Source organism: Lissotriton helveticus, chromosome 1_1 (genome assembly GCF_964261635.1).
Source record: "Lissotriton helveticus chromosome 1_1, aLisHel1.1, whole genome shotgun sequence".
In the NCBI taxonomy this organism is placed as follows: Eukaryota; Metazoa; Chordata; class Amphibia; order Caudata; family Salamandridae; genus Lissotriton; species Lissotriton helveticus.
In genome coordinates this window covers 471,775,407-471,798,572 of record NC_136057.1, presented here as the reverse complement: position 1 = coordinate 471,798,572, position 23,166 = coordinate 471,775,407, and the positions used below count along the sequence as shown (strand labels likewise).

The 23,166-nt window shown below is 46.4% G+C and overlaps 1 protein-coding gene across 4 annotated transcripts in view; it reads right to left on the bottom strand.

Moving 5' to 3' along the window:
- PACSIN2 (protein kinase C and casein kinase substrate in neurons 2) overlaps positions 1 to 23,166 on the bottom strand; it is a 581,107-nt gene that overhangs the window by 190,774 nt on the left and 367,167 nt on the right. For all 4 annotated transcript variants that reach the window (XM_078673888.1, XM_078673891.1, XM_078673889.1 and 1 more), the window contains exon 5: positions 15,404 to 15,559. In XM_078673888.1, coding sequence (XP_078530014.1) covers positions 15,404 to 15,559 — 156 coding nt within the window. The remainder of the gene's footprint in view (positions 1 to 15,403; positions 15,560 to 23,166) is intronic.

Here is a 23,166-nt window from a genome sequence, read left to right as displayed (position 1 = left end):
CCGTAGGGGTCATGTTCGCGCTTCACAAATCTTTATAAATAAAATTAAAAATGAAAAAAAAACTCACCATGTGGCATCACAAAGGTCTTTCGTTGAAGTATATGCTGCAAACCTTTAAAAAAAATGTTCTCAACAAGTAATTTGATGGATAGTCCTTCACACAAGGCTGAGAGGACTTGCAAGATCAGTCCTAGGTGCAGAAGGCCTAAGTACTTCACATGAAAGCACTACATGTCAGCCATATTTAAAAGCAGGTCTCGGAAGACAAGCCCTTCAAAATGTTATGAGAGTGAGGCTCTTAACCTTGCCCATACAAGACTATAGATCCCACTGGACAAACTGGTCACCTAGTGGCAACGGCTGTTGTCTGTGTCATCCCCCCACAGAATCTGCGGAACATGTTATTTTATGTTGTCCAGCTTTGTTGACCCAAAGGCGCCTGTACCTAAGAACTATGTTCAAACGCCATCGTGTTAGATCATGCAAGGAGGCTCTAAGGTACATCTATTCCACCACTGTCCCGATTGAGCTGGCATTAATCGGGAAGTTTTATGCTGCTGCTAGAATGCTCATACGTTTAGCCAGAGAAGCGACACTAGTATGAATTAGGCTTCGTGCACTATTGACAGTTGGCACCATTTACACCTGTATTTTTAATCATACATATGTTAACACATTTTCGAAAGGAATATGATGTCACAGAGCAGTTTTAGCACTTTCCTCGTTTGACAACCATTGCCTGTGCTGTGTTTTTTTTTACCTTATCTCTGTATTTTAAACATGTCATTTTATTCAGATGTTATGTATTTTATTATCATCTTATCTCAACATGCACTTTCTGCTATTTTTGTAAAGATTTTAATTAATCATACAATAAAGATATGCTTATAAAGACTGGCAAGTAACCTTTAACAGAGTCCACTTCTAGTCCTTGATTGGCCAAAGATAAATCAAATAAGTCATCCACCATGTTTGCTTGCAATGGGTCTGTCTGGCAGGTGCCGAACGAAGCCATAAACTTATCCCAGCTCCCAGAGTACACTGTTTTCGTGGAAGGGAGTCTGGCTACCAGGATTACATCAATGCCCTCTGATGGAAGAGCAAAGGATATCAACTGCTGACGCAAAATCTTCATGAAAGGAGGTGCAGGTTGTGCAGGCCCGGGTGCAAGATCCTGCCCTTCTGTTCTTACAGAAAATCCTCCAGAAGCAGCAGTCTGATCAGAGGACAAATGCCCAGGCCCAGACATTTTGTGTACCAACCTCTCCTGGCCTAATCCAGAGCTACTAGGATTACTTGGGATCGGTCATTCCTAATCTTCTTCAGAACTCTGGCACAAGAGGCAAAAGCGTTAAGCAATACAGGAGACCTGGACTCCACTTTAATCAGTATGCATCTCTGCGACAGAAATATACTGGGAACTTTAGCGTGCAAAAGCATTTACATTGCGTGTTCTTGGCAGTGGCAAATAGAACATCCCGGGGTTTTCCCTATTGTTGGAAGAAGCCCGGCACTGTCTTCAGGTGTAGCTGCGATTTGTGATCCGGTAGGCATCACTGGCCGAGTTCATCCACCCTGGTGTTAAAAAAAAAATCCCACCAGGTAGTTTGCTACCAGAAAGATGATGTGATGCCAGTCAGTTCCAAACGCCCAGAGCCTCCTGGCACAGGACCCCAAACAACCCTGCTTGCTGCAATACCACATCGAGGTGGTGTTGTCAATCAGAACTTAAACCAGCCTCCATTTGACGATTGAAAAGATGACCTGCAACTCCCACAAATTGAAATGGAGGCGGGTCTTCACCGGGGCTCAGATTCCATATCTACCACATCGCCTCCCCAACCCAGTAGTGACATGTCCGTTAGCATGGTCAACTCTGGATGAAGTAGGAAGAGAGTCAGCTGCAGGCTCAGTGGTGGTTGAGCAGCCTCCACTGCCGATTTTCTGTAGTCTCAACTGAAACCTGGATAGAATCTGACAGGCTTCCCTGGTGCGGGGCCCAGTGAGACTTTTGATCACTGTAGAGCTTGCATGTACCATCCGACATGGTTAGCATGCAGGATGCAGGAGGCCAGTAGATCACAAGCCTCAAAGTCATCCTCACGGAGACCCACAACAGATAGGGAAACATCAGGATCACAGCCCATATGTCCTGGACTCAGATCCCGAAGGAGGTCCTGAAAACGCACCCTATCCAGGATAGATTTGCTTAAAGGAAGCCTTTGCAAAGGAATCAGGTGCAACTTTGGCAGGTTGATTCAGAACCCAAACAAGGGGGCTTGCTGTTGTCTGGAGTTGGTCTGCGTTCCTTCAATAGCCAGTCGTCGAGGAAGGGGAATACTGTTGCCCACGACCTCTGAAGATGGGCAGCGACCACCGCCATTACCTTTGTGAACACCTGATCAGCACTAGTGAGGCCAGAAGGAAGCACAGAAAATTATAAGTGCTCATGTCCCATCTTGAACCACAGATAACACTTGTGGACCTGCAGAACAGGGACATGAAAATGGGTGTCTTGAAGGTTTAATGCCACCGTCCAGTTTCTGGGATCTAGGGCAGAAAGAATCTTGGCCAGCATGAGCAACTTGAGTTTGTCCTTTTGCAAGAAGGTGTTGAGCAGGTGAAGATCCCAAACAGGACGAATGCCTCAGTCCATTGTCAAAACAAGGAAGTAGTGGGAATAACATGCAGTCCTCACTTCCAAGGCTCATACCCGCTCTGGCCAAAAGTAGCTCCACTTCCGGACACAAAACAAAAAGATGGGCCTCCAAAAGCGGTCTTGATGTAGGCAGAAGGTGGGGCAGGTCGAAACGGAATGGCAGGGTATAACCCCAATGGATAATTTGAAGGATCCATCACCAGACTCCCTAAGCACAGTGGACTCTCTGAGGGGTCTCAGACTCCAAGGCCTACTTTACTGGATCCTTCCCCAAAAAGGGGAGAGGGAGTGCTTTGGCAAGGGGTGCCATACAATACCTCAATTGTGAGTGGCTCCCTTGGCGCTGTGGACTCTCTCAGCGGGTATGCTGAGACTCCAGGGTATATATCTTGGATCTGGCCCCAAAAAGGGGAGAAGGAGTGCTTTGTCAAAGGGCACAAAAGGACAGGGGGCTAGGCGGTGAAGCGGGCAAGGGGAAAGATTCAGGTGAGAGGGGATAGGAGCAAGGAAGTAGACAAAGAACGAAAGAATGCTGAATAGGAACAGATAGATAGGAGACCAGGAAAAAGCAGTGTCACATAAATACGATGGGTGGGGTGGGCAAGACAGGGAGATGGGGAGAAAAACTGTGCCTAAAGTCCGGCTGGATAGGTGACGGTCAGGGGGTGAACCAAGGCCGATCTCCTCAATAGCTGAACAGAGCAGCTCCACCGGGCGTCAGACATAGTGCTCGGACTCCGCTGTCAGGATGGGGATCAGGAGTATGCTCAGAGATTGTCATTGTGTGTTAATTAGGAAGTAGTCACTACCACCCCTCGTTCCCCTTAGCTCCATTGCTGCCTCTATGGTCATTTTACTCTCGTATTCAAAGGCCAAGCCGAAAGGGAACAACCAGCAATAGCAGATGTATTCATCTCTCAGCTTGGCGGTGATGAGCCTCAGGAGTTGTCGTAGAACGAGGGTGGCAGGCGCCAAATCATTTGAATATGGAGCACTTGAAGTTCTGGAAGGAGATGTCCGCCTTCTTCGCTGCACTCGCCATGCTAGGTACACTGGATGAGGAGGGGAGTAGAGACGCTCTCAGCCGGCCCACGCCGCTCTCCAGGGATGTAGAGGGTGCAGAGAGTATGGCCCCCTGCTCAGTGTACGCTAGCGAGCAAGCCCCCTCAGGCCAGAACCAATCCACCCTCACCGAGGGTCCCAGGAAGTCGGGGTACGCAGAGGACCCACCAGCGACAGGGAAGTCAACTACTGGAGGCCCCTCCTCATCGGGGTCCGTTGAACAGTGTAAGTTGTGCTGCACATAATCGTCCTCCTGCGCTGGCTATCCCAATGCCGGCACAGGCGCTCACCAAGCCACCCCAGTTTAGACATGGCCATATGCAAATCAGTCTTGACCCTGTGCCTCATGGGAACAGTCCAGCCCGAACTGCCAAGTCATGTCTTTCCTGGACCGGAATCAAGCATCCTAGGACCGGTTTCTGGCTATCAGCCGTCTTCAGCCAGGCACAGTGTCAAGGCTGATTTGCAGATGGCCATGTCTGAACTGGGGTGGTGTGGAGTGCAAATAAACAATGGATTTAGGCCCAGATCTCTGTACAGGGGTGAATGTATGACATTGTTCTGCATTCTGTCCATCAACTGTTGTTTTTGCATTTGTCACTCCGAGTGGGACAGGTATGCTCAGACGTGAGCCCCGTGCTCTCCACACCACTGGAGTTAAGCTATCCTGGCGGATGACGGCTGATAGCCAGAAACCGGTCCTAGGATGCTTGATTCCGGTCCAGGGAAGACATGGCTTGGCAGTTCGGGCTGGACTGTTCCCATGAGGCACAGGGTCAAGGCTGATTTGCATATGGTCATGTCTGAACTGGGGTGCTGTGAAGTGCAAAAAAACGATGGATTTAGGCCCAGATCTCTGTACTGGGGTGAATGTATGACATTGTTCTGCATTCTGTCCATCAACTGTTTTTTTTGCATTTGTCACCCCAAGTGGGACGGGTATGCTCAGACGTGAGTCCCGTGCTCTCCAAACCACTGGAGTTAAGCTATCCTGGCAGATGACGGCTGATAGCCAGAAACCGGTCCTAGGATGCTTGATTCTGGTCCAGGGAAGACATGCTTGGCAGTTCGGGCTGGACTCTTCCCATGAGGCACAGGGTCAAGGCTGATTTGCATACGGCTATGTCTGAACTGGGGTGGTGTGGAGTGCAAAAAACGATGGATTTAGGCCCAGATCTCTGTACTGGGGTGAATGTATGACATTGTTCTGCATTCTGTCCATCAACTGTTGTTTTTGCATCTACACATACATGTCGCATTGGCGAGAGGAGGACAGACTTAGGAGAGTTATGAAGGCCACTAGCCTTCTGCAGGTCGTCATACCAATACTTCTCGTGACCAATCTCATCACCCACATTGTGATCAATATACGAATCCATGCTGACCTGGGAATGCATGATGTGAACTTGTGGTTGTTAGGTTGGGATAGAGAGTGGGCCCACACTCTCTACTTCGACCGAGACCAAGGCCCATGCGGAGTCTTATGGTGTTTTGCCACCTAGAGGTGTGCTTCATGTTATAGGATAGCTCTTTGGTTCATCTGATTCACCAAACAACAGAGGCACACCTTGTGAGGATCTGTTATACACACGTGTTTGAGACAGTCCCTATGAGGTTTAAAGCCTGTAGTTTTAGGGAGTGCTATGTTCCCTTGCAGACTGGAAGTATACAAGTGAAAACAATAGATGAGAAAAACATTGCTTCACGGTATTAGGAAAATGAACAGAGCACCAGATCCGCATCCGAAGGGGTGAAAATAAAGGAACTGATGTCCTGGGTCACTTTTGGAGTGGAGCAAAGTCAGCATGGAGCTGCATTGCACTACCTACCAGAACACAGCAGCACTGCTTTTTTGAGTTTCCACCTCCAGTCTAGCACTTGGAAATATACACAAGTTGAGGAATCTGTGGTTAGAAGTATCTGTCAGAAATGGATTATTCTTCCTTCCAAAAGGAGCCACGAAATTGTAATACTAAATTTCCTCACCCAGGATTTCCAAAGTATTTATCTACCACTTACCCTGAGCAACATATGGATCCAAATTAGAGCGAAACTGGAACTGAATAATTCCTGACAATTCCTATGTTGTTTTCTTAAATTATTAGTTTTAAAATTTTTAAGCTCTGTAGAGGGTGTTTGACTTTAAATGATCACCGGGTAGAAAAAAAGACAATATGTTATAGGGTCCAACATAGATACTTCCAGTTCAAACCAGACAGGAGTCTATGCAAATGTCTGATGCCACAGCAATGTGCATGCATGTAAAGCTTTTGAGATAATGTTTGATGTTTGGCTGACCAAGTCTTTCTCGTCTTTGCTGAGCCTGTAATTTCGCTATTGAAAGTAAGATTTTTTTTGCCTTCCGATATCAGATCTTTATGTTTTCTATATTGAGATATTTAATTATCATCAATTCTATCAATATGATGTAGAAGGTACACATTAACTTTCAATAGATTCTTGATTGTTCTACCTGAAAAGAATTTCACACAACGTTACATATATGCATGTCAGTCCTTAGGTTGCTCAGTCAACAGGGTTGGTTGTGTGCTTTAGAAAATAAGGATTGCAGGATCCGCAGTTAAAACCTTTGGCCTCCGGAATAGGGAGCAAGAGTCAAGTCACACAGAATATAGAAACTCCTGGCTTCCAACATACGTAATAAAGAGAAAAGAGAGAGAGAGAGAGACACATTCAGTACATAAATATCCATTACCCTTCAGATAAGCAAATGGGCTGCATTTTTTGAGACATTACTGGCTGTGTTGATGGTGAATGTCTGAAAGAAACAAAACTATGCTATGTAAGTGTTGTATTTGCCTGGCGCACTATGAAAAAAACAGCATAAACCAGAGGAAAAGTACCTCAATCAGTAAAGGAAAAGCTCAGAAAAAGACAGACATGCATTTAATAAAATTGAGAGACAGCAACAGAGAATATAACCAAGCCAGATTGATAAACGATGCTGAAATACAAACAGAGGAAATGACACAGCTCAGACCCAGAAGATGGACAGACGGGGAGACAAGAACAGATTAAACAGATGCAAAGACAAACCTAGAAATACAACATAAATAGCACATACAGAGACAGAGAAGAAGAGAACTGTAAAAGGTAGGTAAAAAAAAGGGGACAGGAGAAGACTAAAACAACAAGAGAATGTCAGAAGTAGAATCCGAAGTAAAACGTCCAATAGAACAACTTACTTACCTTCGGTAGCCATAGCAATCTCAAAAGCCCAGGGGATCAACTACAGGGCAATTGTTACAAAATGGTATTATAGTGTAAAAAAACACTCAATAGAACAAGTTACTTACCTTCAATAACGCTTTTTCTAGTGGATACTTTATTTAATCACAGATTCCTAGTCTTAAAGTACTCCCCAGGCGCCAGAGTGGATCTAGAAACATTTCGAGGGAATTTGGTTTCCTTATTAATGCCCGATCATTAATTAAGCATAATGTCGAGTTCAGGGACTTTGTCCTAGATAAAAAACCCTCCTCGGTTTTCGTCACTGAAACTTGGGCAAAAGACTCCTCGGGTCCAGACCTAGTGGAGGCTGTCCCAGAAGGCTACTTTTTGGCCAGGCAGGACAGAGTAGGACGTATAGGAGGAGGGCTGGGCATCTTATATAAGGACAATCTTCTATGTCACACTTCTCCTCTGTCTGACCCTAAGGATGCTTTTCAGGCCCTGTATTTTTCCTTAAAAAGCTCCTTCGACATTCCCTTTACAGGTGTCCTGATCTACCGACCTCCTGGGTCTAGAGCTGATTTTCGTCAACATATGCTCAATATCTTAGAACCCTACTTTGGTAGTGAGCATTTAACGGTCCTGGGAGACCTGAACTATCATTTAGAGAACTTGGAGTCTAGTGAAACTCAATCATTGCTGGATGTTCTATCTGCCTGTGGCCTTAACCAACTTGTGAGGGGTGCTACACATCAAGCGGGCCATACGCTTGATGGGGTTTTCTCAAATGACAGCAGGTTGACTGTTAAAGATTCTCTCCCTCTCTCATGGACAGATCACTATGCTGTCCCAATAGAGGTGTCCTGTTTCAGTATGAATAGCTATGGTAAGGGTTTGAGTAAATTGGAACCTCGGCGGAATTTCAATAACATCTCTAATGACACTCTTGCCCCTAGAATTCCCAATGCGACCATCTCTCAGGAAGAAGATGTGTGCTCGGCGGTCTCTCAATTAGAAAAGGCCGTCATAACGGCACTGGATGAACTTGCCCCCGTCCGTATGCACTACTCAGCCAGGAAAAAGCCGTCGGCCCCCTGGTTCTCGGAGCCATTAAGACTCCTTAGGCAGGGTGTTAGGAGGCAGGAGCGCCTCTGGCTGGCTACCTGGGATCTGAGGGAGAAAGAAGCCCATAAAATCTTAGTGAGGGGCTATAAAGCGGAGGTAATTAGAGCTAAGCAGGAATACTTTACTGCTCGTACCACCTCACTCTCCGAAAGAGCTTTTTAAAATTGTTGATTCCCTCACCTCCCTACGGATTCCAGGTCCCGTTATTGGCTCTCAGCAGCTCTGCAACGACATAGCCCTGTTCTTCCAGGCAAAGATTGTTGACATCTACTCGGCCTTAGAGCTACAGAAGGCTTTAATCAGTGATTCCTCTGGTCTTTCTGCTTCTGCTCCAACTCCGGTGGAGGACATCTCTGTAGGGTGCTTATCTTCTTTTCCACCCCTTTCACTTCAGGAATTAGAGAACCTGCTAAATAAGACCAGGTCGGGCTCCCCTTTGGATCCCTGCCCTCTTAAGCTCCTTAAGCTGTGCAAGGAGACTTTTCTGCCTCCCCTTCTGGATATCATGAATAGGGCAATGAGGGATGGTATCTTCCCCTCGCAATGGAAGAGGGCAGTGGTAAAGCCATTGCTTAAGAAGCCAACATTGGATCCAGGGGTTCTTAAGAACTGCCGTCCTATTTCGTTGCTCCCCGCTCCTGCTAAGATGCTGGAAACCCATCTCAACCAGCATCTTGCAGTCTTTCTGGAAAACTCTGGTCATTTGGATCATTCGCAGCATGGATTTAGGAGGGGGCATAGCACCGAGTCGGCCCTTACCATAGTGTTGGATAACATCCGCACCCGAGTTGATAGGGGCCAGACCACCCTCCTCATCCTGTTAGATCTTACTGCTGCGTTTGATACCCTCTCTCCCCTGGTGTTAACATCTTGTCTGAGGGAGATTGGAGTGGAGGGGTCCGCACTTAGTCTGCTGTCCTCTTTCCTTGACCAGAGGGAACAGAGAGTTAAGCTGGGCGAATTTCTATCTCCATCCCTGCCTGTGCATTGTGGGTCCCGCAGGGTCGGCATTAAGTCCGACCCTTTTTAACATCTATGTGACCCCACTTGCCAGACCTATTAGATCTTTTGGGATGGAGGTAGTTTCCTATGCTGACGACACCCAGATCTTGGTCTCTCTCTCCCAGCCTGTCAGCTTGGCTGCCTCCAATTTTAGACTCTGTATGGAGGCAGTCGCTCAATGGATGATTTGAAATTCATTGAAATTAAATGGTGAGAAGACGGAGAACCTGGTGTTAGGAGGAAAGGAGGACATTTGGTCGGCAAATTGGTGGCCCGCATCATTGGGAGTATGCCCGGTACCTGCTGCCACAGCTAAAAATCTGGGAGTCCTGATCGACCCTACCCTCAGTATGCGTCAGCAGGTGAACAGAACAATCTCTACATGCTGGGGCTTAATCTACATCTTAAGGAAGATTAAGCACTATCTATCTCTGCAGGCGAGAAAGCAAGTCGTGGTCGCACTCATAGGCTCCCGACTCGATTATTGTAATGCGCTGTATGCAGGACTCAATAAGGGGCTGCTTCAGCGCTTACAAATGGTCCAGAATGCGGCGGCCAAGTTTGTGTTAGACCTACCCAAACGTGCGTCAGCCACCTCTGCAAGGAAATCTCTACATTGGCTCCCGATTGAGGACAGGATTTCCTTTAAAATAATGTGTCTGACCTATGGGGCCTTAGCAAGAAATAGGCCAGGTGGGATAAGAGACCTCTTGGCTCCTTATACCCCCTCCAGAAATCTGTGTTCCACTAATAAATCTCTGCTATCTGTACCCCGTGTCCGTAGAGCCAAATGGGGTGGCAGAGCTTTTTCTAGCCTAGCCCCTAAAATGTGGAACGCTCTACCTGTTGAAATTAAGTCCCTCCCCAATATGCAGTCCTTTAGAAAGGCCCTGAAGACCCGGCTATTTGCTCAAGCCTACCCGTAGTTCTGTTTCTGCCGTTTTGAAAAACTTTTGATAGGCGCCTTGATGCCTTCGGGTTTTAGTTGCGCAATATAAGTTACTTTTTCATTTCATTCATTTCATTTCATTTCATTCATTTCTTCAGCAGTGTTTTGGAACACCACAATGTGGCACCTTACAGCTCTGCACTGACTCCATACTGGCCTGGGAGTGATGGAACAGAGCCACATATAAGCTCCACTCCTGCACGCTGATGTCAGTTTTTTTATTTGTTGGTCCCAAGGGCTAACTTGGAAACTCTTCAGATGTTAAAAAGAAGAAACTCTACTGAGCAGGGAGATGTGGGGGGCAGTGAGGAACTGCGGTTAGATGCTATGTTCATCAAAAAGTGCCCTACCAAAGGTAAGTAACGTCTGGTGGATACTTCTAACTACAGATTCCTCACCTTACAATAGATACCAAAGCAGTACCTCCCGGAATGGAGGGTCTATGTAGTGGGATCAGACCAAAAAGTGCTGAACACCAAGTGAGCAAAGTGCCATTATAGCTGAAATTGCTGTCAAGGCAGTAGTGCTTTAGGAACGTGTGCATTGATGCACATGTCACTGACCGGCAGATGTCAAAGATAAGCACTCCATAAGCAAATGCAGAGGTAGCAGCCTTAGCCCTGGTAGAACGGGCTTTCAGACCTTCCACGGACTACTTCTTGACCGGTCTGTAGCAGATATAGATGCAAAGAACTATCCACCTCAATAGGGTCCTCTTCTGCACAGCCTTCCCATTCTTCACTCCTCAGAACCCCAGAAAAAGTGGCTCCGGCCAAACTGTGTTCTTTGGTACGATCAATATAAAAGCTAAAAGCTGTTTTTTTTTTACTAGCCAATGGAGTCTCTCCTCATCTTTTGAGGGGCTAGGCCGAGAGCTGGTAGACTGATGCAGTCAAGGCAAGTCTGGACCAATTCCTGTGGCACACACCCACACGTGTCGATAAAGTACAACACTAGTACTGACTGCACTCCCCAGGCAATGCGTATTATCCAATCCTACGCAGGTAACTTATTTAGCCCTGTTCTGTCCATCATGAATTGTCTGGGCCAAAGAGGTGCTACTGTCATCCAGGACTGCCAGCAAGATCTCACTGGCCACGTCCTACAGGTCATGTGTATACCAATCCAGTAAACAAGCAACATTTACTGACCACAATGCTAGTCTGGTGGAGGAAAATGTATGTTTGCCAAAAACCTTAAACCCCTTAGAATCTCTATCTGGAGGAGTGGTTGAGAATGAGCGGAGATTCATTTTACTGGGGTTGGCCTGTACAACAAGGCTCCTTGCTGCAGAATGAATGGTAAGAAAATCAGGATCGCCCGCAGCCAGTCTGTGATGCCTTGCCTGCCTAATCACAGGTGGGAAGGAGCAAGGCTTCAACCAAGTGGCCATGAAGGTTTCAGCAATGACCTAATTGAAAAGAAGGAAGGGTGCATAAGTAGCTAGCCCAGGCTGAAAGATTTCGGTCAGGATGTTCAGTTTGGTCTCAACTTAAGGACACTATAAATCCAGTGCCTCAGATGCCTTACGGACCACCACTGCAAATGAGGTAGTTTCTTTTGCTGGTGGTCCAAGTGGTGAGTCAAGCCCTACTTGAGGAGACATGTCAAGCCTACTGGCATCTTGTAAATCCATGAAGAAGGCATTAACCACTTAGTGAGGGGGAGAAAGCCATCATCATCATCATCGAAACCCTGGCTTATCTCTTGCTCTGGAATAGAATTGAAGTCAGAGACAAAAAGACAATGGAACTTCCGCTGACGTGTATGACATGGCAGAGGCAATGTGTCAGAATCAGGGTGCATAATGATGGGTTGAGCTTTTGTGATTTCATAGGCCGATATCAGACGAAATCTGGTCAAAGTCAGTTGAAAGTCCGACATCCACATCAGTCAGTCAGTACCTTATCCTCTTCCAGCACCAGTGACATCCGTACTGGAGTCAATGTGCAAGAGACAAGAGTGAGTCTCAAAGCCTGAGTGGATGTCTGTACCAGTAGCCGTATGGGTCACATAACAAGGTTTTCAGGGGTCAGACAGTGCAGCTGAAGGGTCCACCAGTGGTAACCAGACTATCCTTCTGGCCCAAAGACACACCAGAGGGTTCCAGAAGTGCACCAAAAATTTGCAGCATGGCCTCTTTGAAGGCTGCAGTGTCACCAATGGCCCAGGAAACTCAGACCACACCAGGATCAGTTGAGGAACTGGACCATGACCACCAAAGACCTCAAAGATGTAGGACTGACATTGTGATGCCCTCGTGCCCTCACGTAGGAGTTCAGAGTGGCAGGATGGAGTTGAGTTCCGTTGTGCATTTTTGTGGTTGCACTTGGACTTAGATTTCAAGCTACCGGAGTACTATAAAAATTAAGTATAGCACTCACAGTAACAGCCTTCTGAATGGGACCAAGTGTGTGCCCACGTCTTGGTGCGCGACTTACATGAAGGCAGTGCCTTCTTATGTTTGAGGCAAAGCAAACACAAGGAGATGATGGATGGATTGCTGAAACTTTTCAGACACTCACCCCCAGTCACAGATCTGGGTTGAATCCATCATCTTTCTTTAGCTCACTTCGCCTCCTCAGTTCAGACCCAGCTATATTCAAGTCAGTCTTGACCCTATGCCTCATGGGAACAGACCAACTCTAACTGCCAAGCCAGGTCTTCCCTGAACCGGAAACAAGTATCCTGGGACCAGTTTCGAGGTAACACCCCTCTTCGGCCAGGCTAGCTTGAATCCAGTGGCAAAGTGAGCAAGGGACTCAGGTCTGGGCATACCCTGCCGACATAGGGAGAACAAAGCAAACACTTCCTCTGGTGAGCAAAACAATGATGGATTTAACCAAGATCGCTTGACAGGGTTGAATGTTTTGATTTATTCTGCATTCTGTCCATGAATTGAATGTATTTTGTTTCCTCGCCCTAAGTGCGCCAGGTATGCCCACATGTGGGTCCCAGGCTCCCTGTGCCTCTGGATTCGAGCTATCCTGGCTGATGAGGAGTGAAACCCCGAAACTGGTCCTAGGATGCTTGTTTCCGGTCCAGGGAGGGCCTGGCTTGGCAGTTCCGGCTGCATTGTTCCCATGAGGCACAGGGTCAAGACTGATTTGCATATGGCCAGGTCTAAGCTGGGGTGGCATGGTGAGCAAAAGAATGATGGGTATAACCCAGATCTCTTGACTGGGGGTGAATGTTTTGATTTGTTCTGCATTCCGTCCATCAATTGTGTGTCTTTTGCTTCCTATGTTCCCTCATTCTCCCTTCGGGTGAATGAGGGAACATTTATCACACATATTTAAATCATGGCCCAAGCCCTGACACCATAAACACACCACACTGCAGCTTTGTGACCAACATCTGTTTTCTGCAGTCACAGGATGGTTTGAAGCCTGCCGTTTGGAGTGGGGACATAGTTCCCTATCACACTGGAATTCTTTACATGAGTCTTCTGAAAACTGACAAGATTGGGAACAGAGTTCCGGATCCACATTCTCTTTGGAATGTAGAGGCGATGGGACTCAGAATGAAGACACATAGCTATTTACCTAGTCTGCTGACAACAATGGCATGATAATCAAAATGGAAAACGAGGCACAAGTAGGCTACTGAAATCCTATATTATAAATCAGTATATTCTAGGGGAGAATCTTTGGTAGCCATAGACATGGTAAAAGTCTCAGAGCCAATTAACTGTAATTGTCACATAATTGCATCATAGTGCAGTTGCAAGAATTAGAAATAAGTAGAAGGATGACTGTTAACCTCTCTATCCATCCCTAATCTCTTTGGGCAATGCTTTTCCACTACACCAACGGTTTTTAAAAAACATGCTTGGAAGAAGATAATCCCTGAATGTTCAGATTGTAGCAGAACTGAGCAGCTGCCTCCATCAACTATACACAAGTAGGCATCTAATCCTGCTTTTTTTCTACAGAGTATACAGCTCTGGTGGTGAGCCCTACCATCTACCTGCTACTGCAAAGTGTTGTTTCCAGGGCTCCCAGCTTTTGAGATCCACAGCCTCCTTAGCATGCCTCTGTACAACACATCAAGAAGTCACAGAAAAGAAGCCATGTCTTTACAGCCAGGCAATCTCTACACCGGCTGCAAATGCATAAATATATACTATTAAAATCTGGCTCCCTAAAATCCACAAGTCTGCAAAAACTCCATTCGGTGTATCAGATCAAACGAGTCAAGCCTGACACCCCTACCAGAAACTGAAGTTCAGACCACGATAACCAAATGGGCTTCTGCCACAAATTAAACTCAAGGGCAGATATGGCTTTCTCCTCTAAAGGTCCTCTGAGTTCGGAAATTCCCTTACTGTTGACATTTGCCATTCCCAGTCTCTGACAACTTGTTTCTTCTTGGGCATCATAAGAGCAGTGCCAAGAGTCCTGCATGGAAGTAGTGTGTATGAAACAAATATGAGTCAGTTTCTCAGACAATTACTAAGTCCTCTGACATTTCAGTGTTAAGAGCCAGACCTATTGAAATGTCTGACAAATCGAAGTATAAACCTCTTGGTAAACAATGACTTAGCAAGTTGGAAATCTGTTTGAAGGTACTGCCTTACATTTAGAATGGATGTTATGTTAGCATTTTGTATGACCTTTCCATTAAAGCAACTGTTCAGTAAATGGTTACACAATAGACTATAACAGTAAGGTAGTGGAACATTAACTTTAGTCTGCTACGATAAATGCCCGCTAGACCAAAAATAAATTGCCACCAACAGCGGATGCGTTTCTTAAGGCATGATAGGAACAGCTTAAATTAACCTTAAAACCTAAAAACAGGATATAAAAAACAAGGAGGGTTGTACGTGCACCAAACAGGGCCAAAACCACAGGTACTGAGAATACCGCTTGCACATCAACAAGCATCTTGTCCATAATGTCTGTTGGAAAACAGGGAGCAGGCATTGGTGTGTGACTGAAGGCTGAAGGGATTGGCTTGTAACAGTGTCTGGCCATGGTATCAATTATATACGTTGGGTATTTCACAGTTTACGAACCTAAGGACAGATTAAGGGAACAGCACCAAACTTACTACTTACCAGGTACAGTGTGAGCTTGAAAAGGAAATGCGGTCTTAAAAAAAGTTGGCGGCCTCAATTCTAAGGGAAGGAAAAAGGCAATGGGGGGGGCGGCAGGTTTGCAGGGCTAAAGTAGTCGTACAGGTGATTCGTAGCATCAAACGTTTCAGTAAGTTAAGCTCAGAAAGCCTTCTAGTTTCAACATGAAAAAAGAGTACAGCAGAAAACTACTAAGAATTTACCACAATCAGAACACTGTGAAATCGCTTTTGGCTTTACCGTCAATAAAAGTTAAGACTTGCTTGAGAAGAGGTATAATGTAAGTGAAGCAAAAAGTGGCCGTGTGTAAGAATTTATATAGAAACATCCTGACCTTTAGGACATCTTGTTTGCTTCGTTCCACTTTATCCTGCAGTTTCTTTAGCTGTTCCGGATTAAGAGCTGGGTCTACTTTGCTGTTATTTTCTCTGGATATTGCCAGTTTTTCTTCTTTGCAGGCAGCATGGTATGCTTTTTTAGAACCGTCCACCTTCATTAAAATAAAATAACAAAATCTTCATGTTAAACTTTGGTTTGGATACAGTTACTGTACATTGCTGCTGGATGCAATATTTTTGTGTAAAGGTGGAAATAGAAAAGGACTAGATCTATATTTCAACAACAGTAGCCGAGGGCCCTGAACAACTCAAAAGATCAAACCTCTAAAATGCAGTGCTTAGTACCAAAGAAACACACTGCCCCACAGGGCGTCAACTGCTTCCTATGTTATGCATCTTACTTAATCAAGAATTAAAATTAGAAAGTCGCAAACTAGTTTTTGTGTAGTGCATGTTGCATCACAAACTGAATATAGCTCAGCAATTTTGCTTCCTCTAATTAGAAAAAAAAGAGTACATTTTACCACAATAGAACAGAATAATTTTGGAAATATGTGGATACCTAACCTCTGCTGAACGTTTCGTACAACAGTTTTCTGCACCTTTCCACTGCAGTGCTTCAAATAGCCCTAATCAGTCAGTATCACATGCTTCTCTGTGCCAAATGCCGATAGGCAGCGCCATCTCATCAAAGAAAACATCACTTAAAAAAATATATACATTATTGATTGATATTAATTTTATATTAATGCCTGGGACTAAACACCTACCATCATTTCAGCTTTTTTTCTTAAAACATTTGTATCATATTTATTACATTTTTATACGATGCAAAAAACACAATTTTGTAGTCCGGCAGAAAAATGTTGTACTAAAACAAATTCACCAATAAGAAAATGTTATTCACATAATAACGCTGGCAACCAGTCAAGAGGGTGCTTCATATTCCAAACCACTAAATCTGCAGACACACTTTGGCTGGATTAAAGATAAACATACAGAGAAGGCAGGTAATTCAGTATTAGGCATTAAACCTCCACCTGACCCACCATGAGGACCATGCAGACTCCTTCTCCCACCTCCGTACTCGCATACCTGCCACCACACATAATTCAGTCTGGGGGCGGGATGAATGAAGGTCTCTGCTAGAAAGCCAACATCAATTACTTGGTTGACCTTGTCACAAGCCCCTTATATTCTTCTAATCAATCACGTATCATCACAACATGCTACTTACTACTGAAAAATCGGAGGCAGGTTTTTTTATGGCATGTCCTTGAAATGTCTGCCTATTGATCTACACTTGAGTGACCAGAGTGGATCCAGATTTCCTCATTCCCCACAGGTATCTCCAAGCACCATAGAACTCTTTTCCAGACTCAACCGGTTTTATCAACAGGGAATTTAGGGATGTGTTCTACTTGCATCATTACGGGCAGTCTGGGCCCACTAGAAAGTTGTTTCAACCAACTTTATGGGGATGCAGCAGACTGTTAGAAGACAGTGCTCGAGGGGGAGGAATCAGAACAATGTATGCCAGAGAGGTTGAACAGGCAGCAAACCTTCGTTTGAAAGAAGTTGAGCAGTCCACACGAAGTGAAATCCCGCAGCGGAATTAAGCAAGGGTGTCAGGCCACCACACAGCGCGCTTGCGAGGTATGTGGACTGATTGATAATGGAAAACCAGAGGAAAGCTTCTAGTGGAAAGTAAGGCATGAATGGGGCATTTTGATCGCTTGTGTATTGTGAAGGAGAAAAAGCTTCTAAAAAAAAAAGCTCGGACATCTAAGTGCTACAAAGGGTGGTGCTTCTGTTTCGCTGAGGTTAAGGGAACTTGATAAGGTTTTTTCATAAATCAGCAAGTTCTTGCCTCGCTCAGGTCAGCAGCTGAGTTGCAGTCCACTTAGGGCAAAAGCCATGTCTCCTTGGAGCTAATACATATTACCTTTACTCCGAACCCATTGTAAGCCTGTTTTATGAAAAGACCCATGGTTTTTCCATCCCCATCCTTTCCTCTGACTCCCAATATACTTACGTGCCTACTTTATGCTTCTGATAGTCTAGGGCCGGGACATTACTACTATACGCCATTCTATTTCCCAACCGTCTCTGTAAGACCACGGTTTTGTTTATATATAAACACACACTGTAATGCTGCATTCTCTTAAAAAGATGCCATTAATTACTTTATAAGAGAATTTTAATGAGGAGTTCAAAAGTTACTAAAATCTATACAATATCAAAAGGTGAGAGTGACAAGTAAGGGAGGTCTTACAGTTAATGATTATTAGCACAAATGAGTGGAATAAAGGTTACGCTTGAGAGGCTCTAGTGGGGCTGAAGGTGAGCACAATCTATAATAGGACAGTCCTCTGTCCTTTTTCAGCACCAGAAAGTAGCAAGAGTCGCAACCACAACCTGCTTTTGCCACAGGCATCTTCTCGATGGCTCCTTTGGCCAAAATAGCCTGCACTTCCTGACGGAGCAAGAAGAGGTAATCCGTTCTTAGGATGGTGGCAAAGGTGGAGGAGTTTCCACGTATGGGAGGGCATAACCCGCTACACAATTTGAAGCACCCGCTTGTCAGAAGTAATTAAAGATCACTGGGGTAGGTGGTGCCTGATCCTGGCTCCAAAGGCATGGCTGTTTTTGATGGAATGTGTACTAAATAAGCTCATAGGCTGTGCCTGCCGGAGGGGTGGGGGCTGGACAACTTGCTGGGCCGGGATCACGGGTCCTTTATGGGATACGCCGCCTCATCCACAAAAGGACTGGGCAGATTGTTGTATCGGCGGGCACAGCTGGTATAATGGGTGCCTATAAGTGCACCAACCACATACACAGAGGGAGCAATAGTACTGCTACTGAGACTGGGCAGTTAGAGAAAACAGATCTGGTGTCCTGGTCTCTCAAAAGCGCCTGAGCGCTCAGTCAGCTTTATCTCCAGATAGGTAAGAGCCATCGAAGGGCATGTCAATCAGAGTTGCCTAGACATCCCACAAGAACCCAGTGCACCACACCAGGCACAATGACGCAGCTCCATCATAGAAGCCCTGGCTCTGCCTAAGGAGTCTGCAGTGTCCAGTTCGCACCTGATGGCAAACTTTGCTGAATCACAACCATCCACAAGGGATTGGTTGAGAATGGCATGGCTCTGGAAGCATGGAAAGCAGCTGTGCAACCAAGTACCACAATGCATGGTAGTAATGGCCAAAGATGCATGCAGTGTTTATCGAAGGAAAGGCTGGTGGAATTAAAAATATGGTTCCCAAAGGCGTCCTGCCTCTTGGATTCCCTGTCCTGTGAGGTGGAAGTTAACAGTTTGGGTTAACTTAGATATTGAGGCCTGCACAACCAGGCTTTCAGGTGAAGGGTGCTGGGAGAGGAAGGCTGAGCATTCTGAGACAAGACTATGGCATCGAGCTATCATGTGGTGCACAGGAGCCCGTTGGTGAGGGGTTGATTTAAGAGGAACAAGGGCTCAAGCGAACATGCTCCTGGGCGAAGCACCTCAGTCAAGACTTTGGTCTTGACTTTGACTGCTGACGCCTGCAGGTCACGGACCGCTGCTGTCTGTGCATCGCAGTAACAAAGGGTGCTCCTCCCTCCAAAACAAGGCCCGGAGGGGAAAGCATAGCAGAGTCTGGTGAATTGTTCAAACTACTTTTCAGTGTCATTCAAGAATTCACCAACACACGCAGCGAAGCCAGACATCACCCCATCCCAAGACCTCTGCGACAAGCCTGGAACCAACTTCCACCTCAAGATCAAAAACCTCTACGGCAACTTCAACGACCATCCACCAGGTGCAACTGACGGCCCCCCGCCCCATAGAAACACCAGCCAGCCCACCATTGCCAACTGGACACTGATATTGGCCGAAGACACCGCCCGACCATGAAAAGCATCCACTCAGGGGCCCCCACCGACCCCTGCCCCCCTCACAACTACCACAGAGCCGCGGCTGCCATCGCACCCGAACTACAATGCACAATCAACACCACCTTCAAAACAGGCACCTTCCCAGACGACTGGAAGCACGCAGAAGTCAGACCCCTGCTCAAGAAGCCCACAGCTGATCCTACCAACCTCAAGAACTGTCGGCCAATCTCGGTCCTTCCCTTCGCAGCGAAAGTTGCAGAGAAAACAGTCAACAGGAAACTGACACGATTCATTGAAGAGAACGCCGTCCTCAACCCATCCCAATCCGGATTCCGAAGCAACCACAGCACAGAGACTGCCCTACTCACCGCCACAGAAGACATCCGCACCCTCCTGTCCCAAGGCCACTCCGCAGCCCTCATCCTACTCGACCCATCAGCGCCCTTCGACACCTTCTCCAACCGCACACTAGTTGCCAGACTACACGATGCAGGCATACAAGGAACAGCCCTGGACTGGATCCGATCATTCCTCATCGGAAGAAGCCAAAGGATCAAACTCCCACCCTTCCTCTCCGACCCCACGAAAATCACCTGCGGAGTCCCACAGGGTTCATCACTGGGCCCCACCCTCTTCAACATCTACATGGCCCCCCTGCAGCCATCGTCCAACAACACGGCCTCAACATCACATCCTATGCCGACGACACCCAGCTCATCCTCTCCCTCACCAAAGACCCCACCACTGTCAAACTCAACTTCCAGAAAGGATTGCAGGACATCGAGGTCTGGATGACCAACAGCTGCCTGAAGCTCAATGCCGAGAAGACAGAACTCCTCGTCCTCGGTACCCCCCATCTGCATTGGACAGTACCTGGTGGCCGACCGCCCTCAGAAGCCCACCTACCCTCTAAGACTGCGCCAAGAACCTCGGCATCGTACTCAACTCATCACTCACCATGAACCGACAGGTCAACGCCGTCACCTCCAGCTGCTTCAACACCCTCCGCAAGACTTTCAAGTGGATCCCCCTGAGTCAAGGAAGACAGTCACCCACGCACTCATCACCAGCAGACGGGACTATGGAAAAGCACTCCACACCGGCATCAACAAGTCCCTACTCCGCAAACTCCAGACAATACAAAACACCGCCGCTAGACTCGTCCTGGGCATCCCCGACACAAACACATCAGCCAACACCTACGAAGTCTCTACTGGCCCCCCGTGGAGAAAAGAGTCACTGTGAAAAACCTCACTCGCGCCTACAAATGCCTACACAACACTGGACCCAAATACCTCAACGACGAGATCAACTTCCACTTACCAAAATGAAACCTCCGATCTTCCAACCTCACACTGGCCGAAACCCCGCGCATCCACAGAGCAAGAGTAGGCGGAAGATCCTTCTCTCACATTGCAGCCAAGACCTGGAATGAGCTACCGGCAGACATCAGGCATGCCCCCTCCCTGAACACCTTCAGGAAGACCCTCAAGACCTAGCTCTTCAGCTAAACAGATCTGCGGACCCCCAAACCCCACCCCCGCGCCTTGAGACCCTCACGGGTTAGTAACGCGCTTACAATTCCCTGATTGACTCAGGTCACCCAGCTTCTCACACCAGTTTTCAACGGGGTCAGAGTCCGCCTTCGTAGGACCAAACCCTTTCTCTTCATCTCTCCCCCTTCAGGGGGGGGAAGGGAGAATCAAGTGGCAGGAAGTGCAGGGGTTGGTATGGCCTGGACGGCGAAGACGAACAGTGCCGTGATGGCCTTTCTTTAAGCGGTCCTGGGAACGGGACCGCGAGAGAGGGAGCCGGGGTGGTTCGGATGCAGAGGCAGATTCAGGGGCCCCAGGTGGGAGCAGACCAGTCAGCGGTAACCCAGCCGGGCCACCTTGCAGCATTACGGGGCCAGAGTCATACCAGAGGGCGTAAGTGGCCAAAGCATGGCATGCATGTTGTTGTAGAACTCTTTGGGCAGGTGTTGAACAGGCTCTGGGGAACTCTGGGTAGTGAGAAGCAGCTACCCAGACGTCAGCTCGGCAGGCAGAGTGGGACCTAGAAGGACGCTGTTTAGGCAGAGAGGCCAAAGAACGCTTTCGTGTCGCCAGGAGCTTCATTACCCACTTACAAATTGCCTTGGAGTGTATCCACTTGCATTCGGAGGAAGCTTTGAAGTCGTGACTTGACCCCAGGCAACAGAGACAAACTAAGTGGGGATCTGACACAGACATCTGCCAGTGACATTTTCAGCAAGGTTTAAACGCTGTATGTTTCAGAGGAGACATGTCCCTAACACACTGAAAGCAAAAGTTAAAAAATAGTTTATAAATAGGTAAAATAAAATGGTCACAAAATGACAAAGGTAGCTCTGCAGATCCGAACTGATGCCACCACGCCGGGGTGGTGTTATTTGGGCACCGTGACATCACTTCTGACACAAACAATGCCAAGCTGATCGATGTCACCTACAGGCGAGCACAGGTAATGCTCAAGGTTGTCCGGATCCAGTCTGACGCTTGGGGAATACTCGAAGGTGTGGCATCTGCAGTTAGAAGTCTATCAGAAAAGTGGAATATCATTATCCATTACATACTTGGCCTCTCCTTGGATGACCGGCAAAATAATAATTGGGAGGGTTATCCCCCAGTGTGCCTATTGCCCGACCTAGGTTGGTTCGTACTCACTTGAGATTCTCTTTCATGCCTGAGATACAAGTGGGGTTCTTAACCTGGGGATAATAGACCCCTGGGGTCTGCAATGCCTACTGAGGTGGTCCGCGACGGTTTCCAAAATTAAATATTAGGAAATGAATAAACTATATATAAATCTAAATCAAAATGTAAAACAGAAAAATATGAAATGCTTTGTAAATGTGAAAGACTTTGAAATTGAAGGCGCTAAATTTAAAGTTATTTTTCTTAGCGTGATTTGTGGGAGCTGCAAAAGTACAGCAAACAGAATCTAGTATGGACAATTAATGCCCTTGAATAAAGCACTTGTGTGCACCATTAAAAAGAGAGCATACATCAGGAGCAAAAAAGACAACGTGATATCATAGAGTCGAGCATATAGCATCATCATTTTGAAAAGCTCCAACCTTTCCATTAAAATATGTATTTCTGTAAACTATTTTATTCGTGAATTATATAAAATATGTCATATTTTTTTTGATTTATACTATATTGCTTCTGTAGTTGTGTGCGTTGTTTTGAGGCTCAAATTGTCCCCAGATTCCAGTAGTGAGTGAGTGAAGGTTCACAGAAGTCAAAATGTTAAGAACCGCTGGAGTAGACAATCTGACCACACCACGAGGATTGTAGGTGATGGATGGCACATCTGTGCAGTACTGAGGAGAGCTGAGTAATGGAGCACACATTGGGTATATACTGATGGTTATTACTGAGAAACTCGCACAATCCTGAAGGTTGTATTGTTAATTAAAGTCCACTCTTTGAGCTCGATGACACAATAAGGAACAAGAGAGGAAGCTCAGGCATACCACTGTAACTTGTTGTCATCAAGGATGAGGCAGATAATTTCCGTTTCAAATTCACAGCTGGAGTGGCAGAAACAAAATAATGCTGATTTAAAAAGCAGGAATACAAAGACCAGTTGGAGAATGCAAGGGTAAGTATGAGCTCATCCACGGCATGCATATCAAGAATAGACAGGAAATGTGCAAACTAACTAATGAAATTAGTCGTCTTTATCTGAAGTCACATCATAATTCTCTCATAAGTAGCCCCTCACTTTTACATTATTCTGGCACAGCAGAATTGTACGGACTGATGGTCACAAAGGGAATCACCCTTGAGGTGGGGGCACTCGAACGTGAAGTCAACTCCCAGGGAGAGCAGTATACATATATATCCCTCTG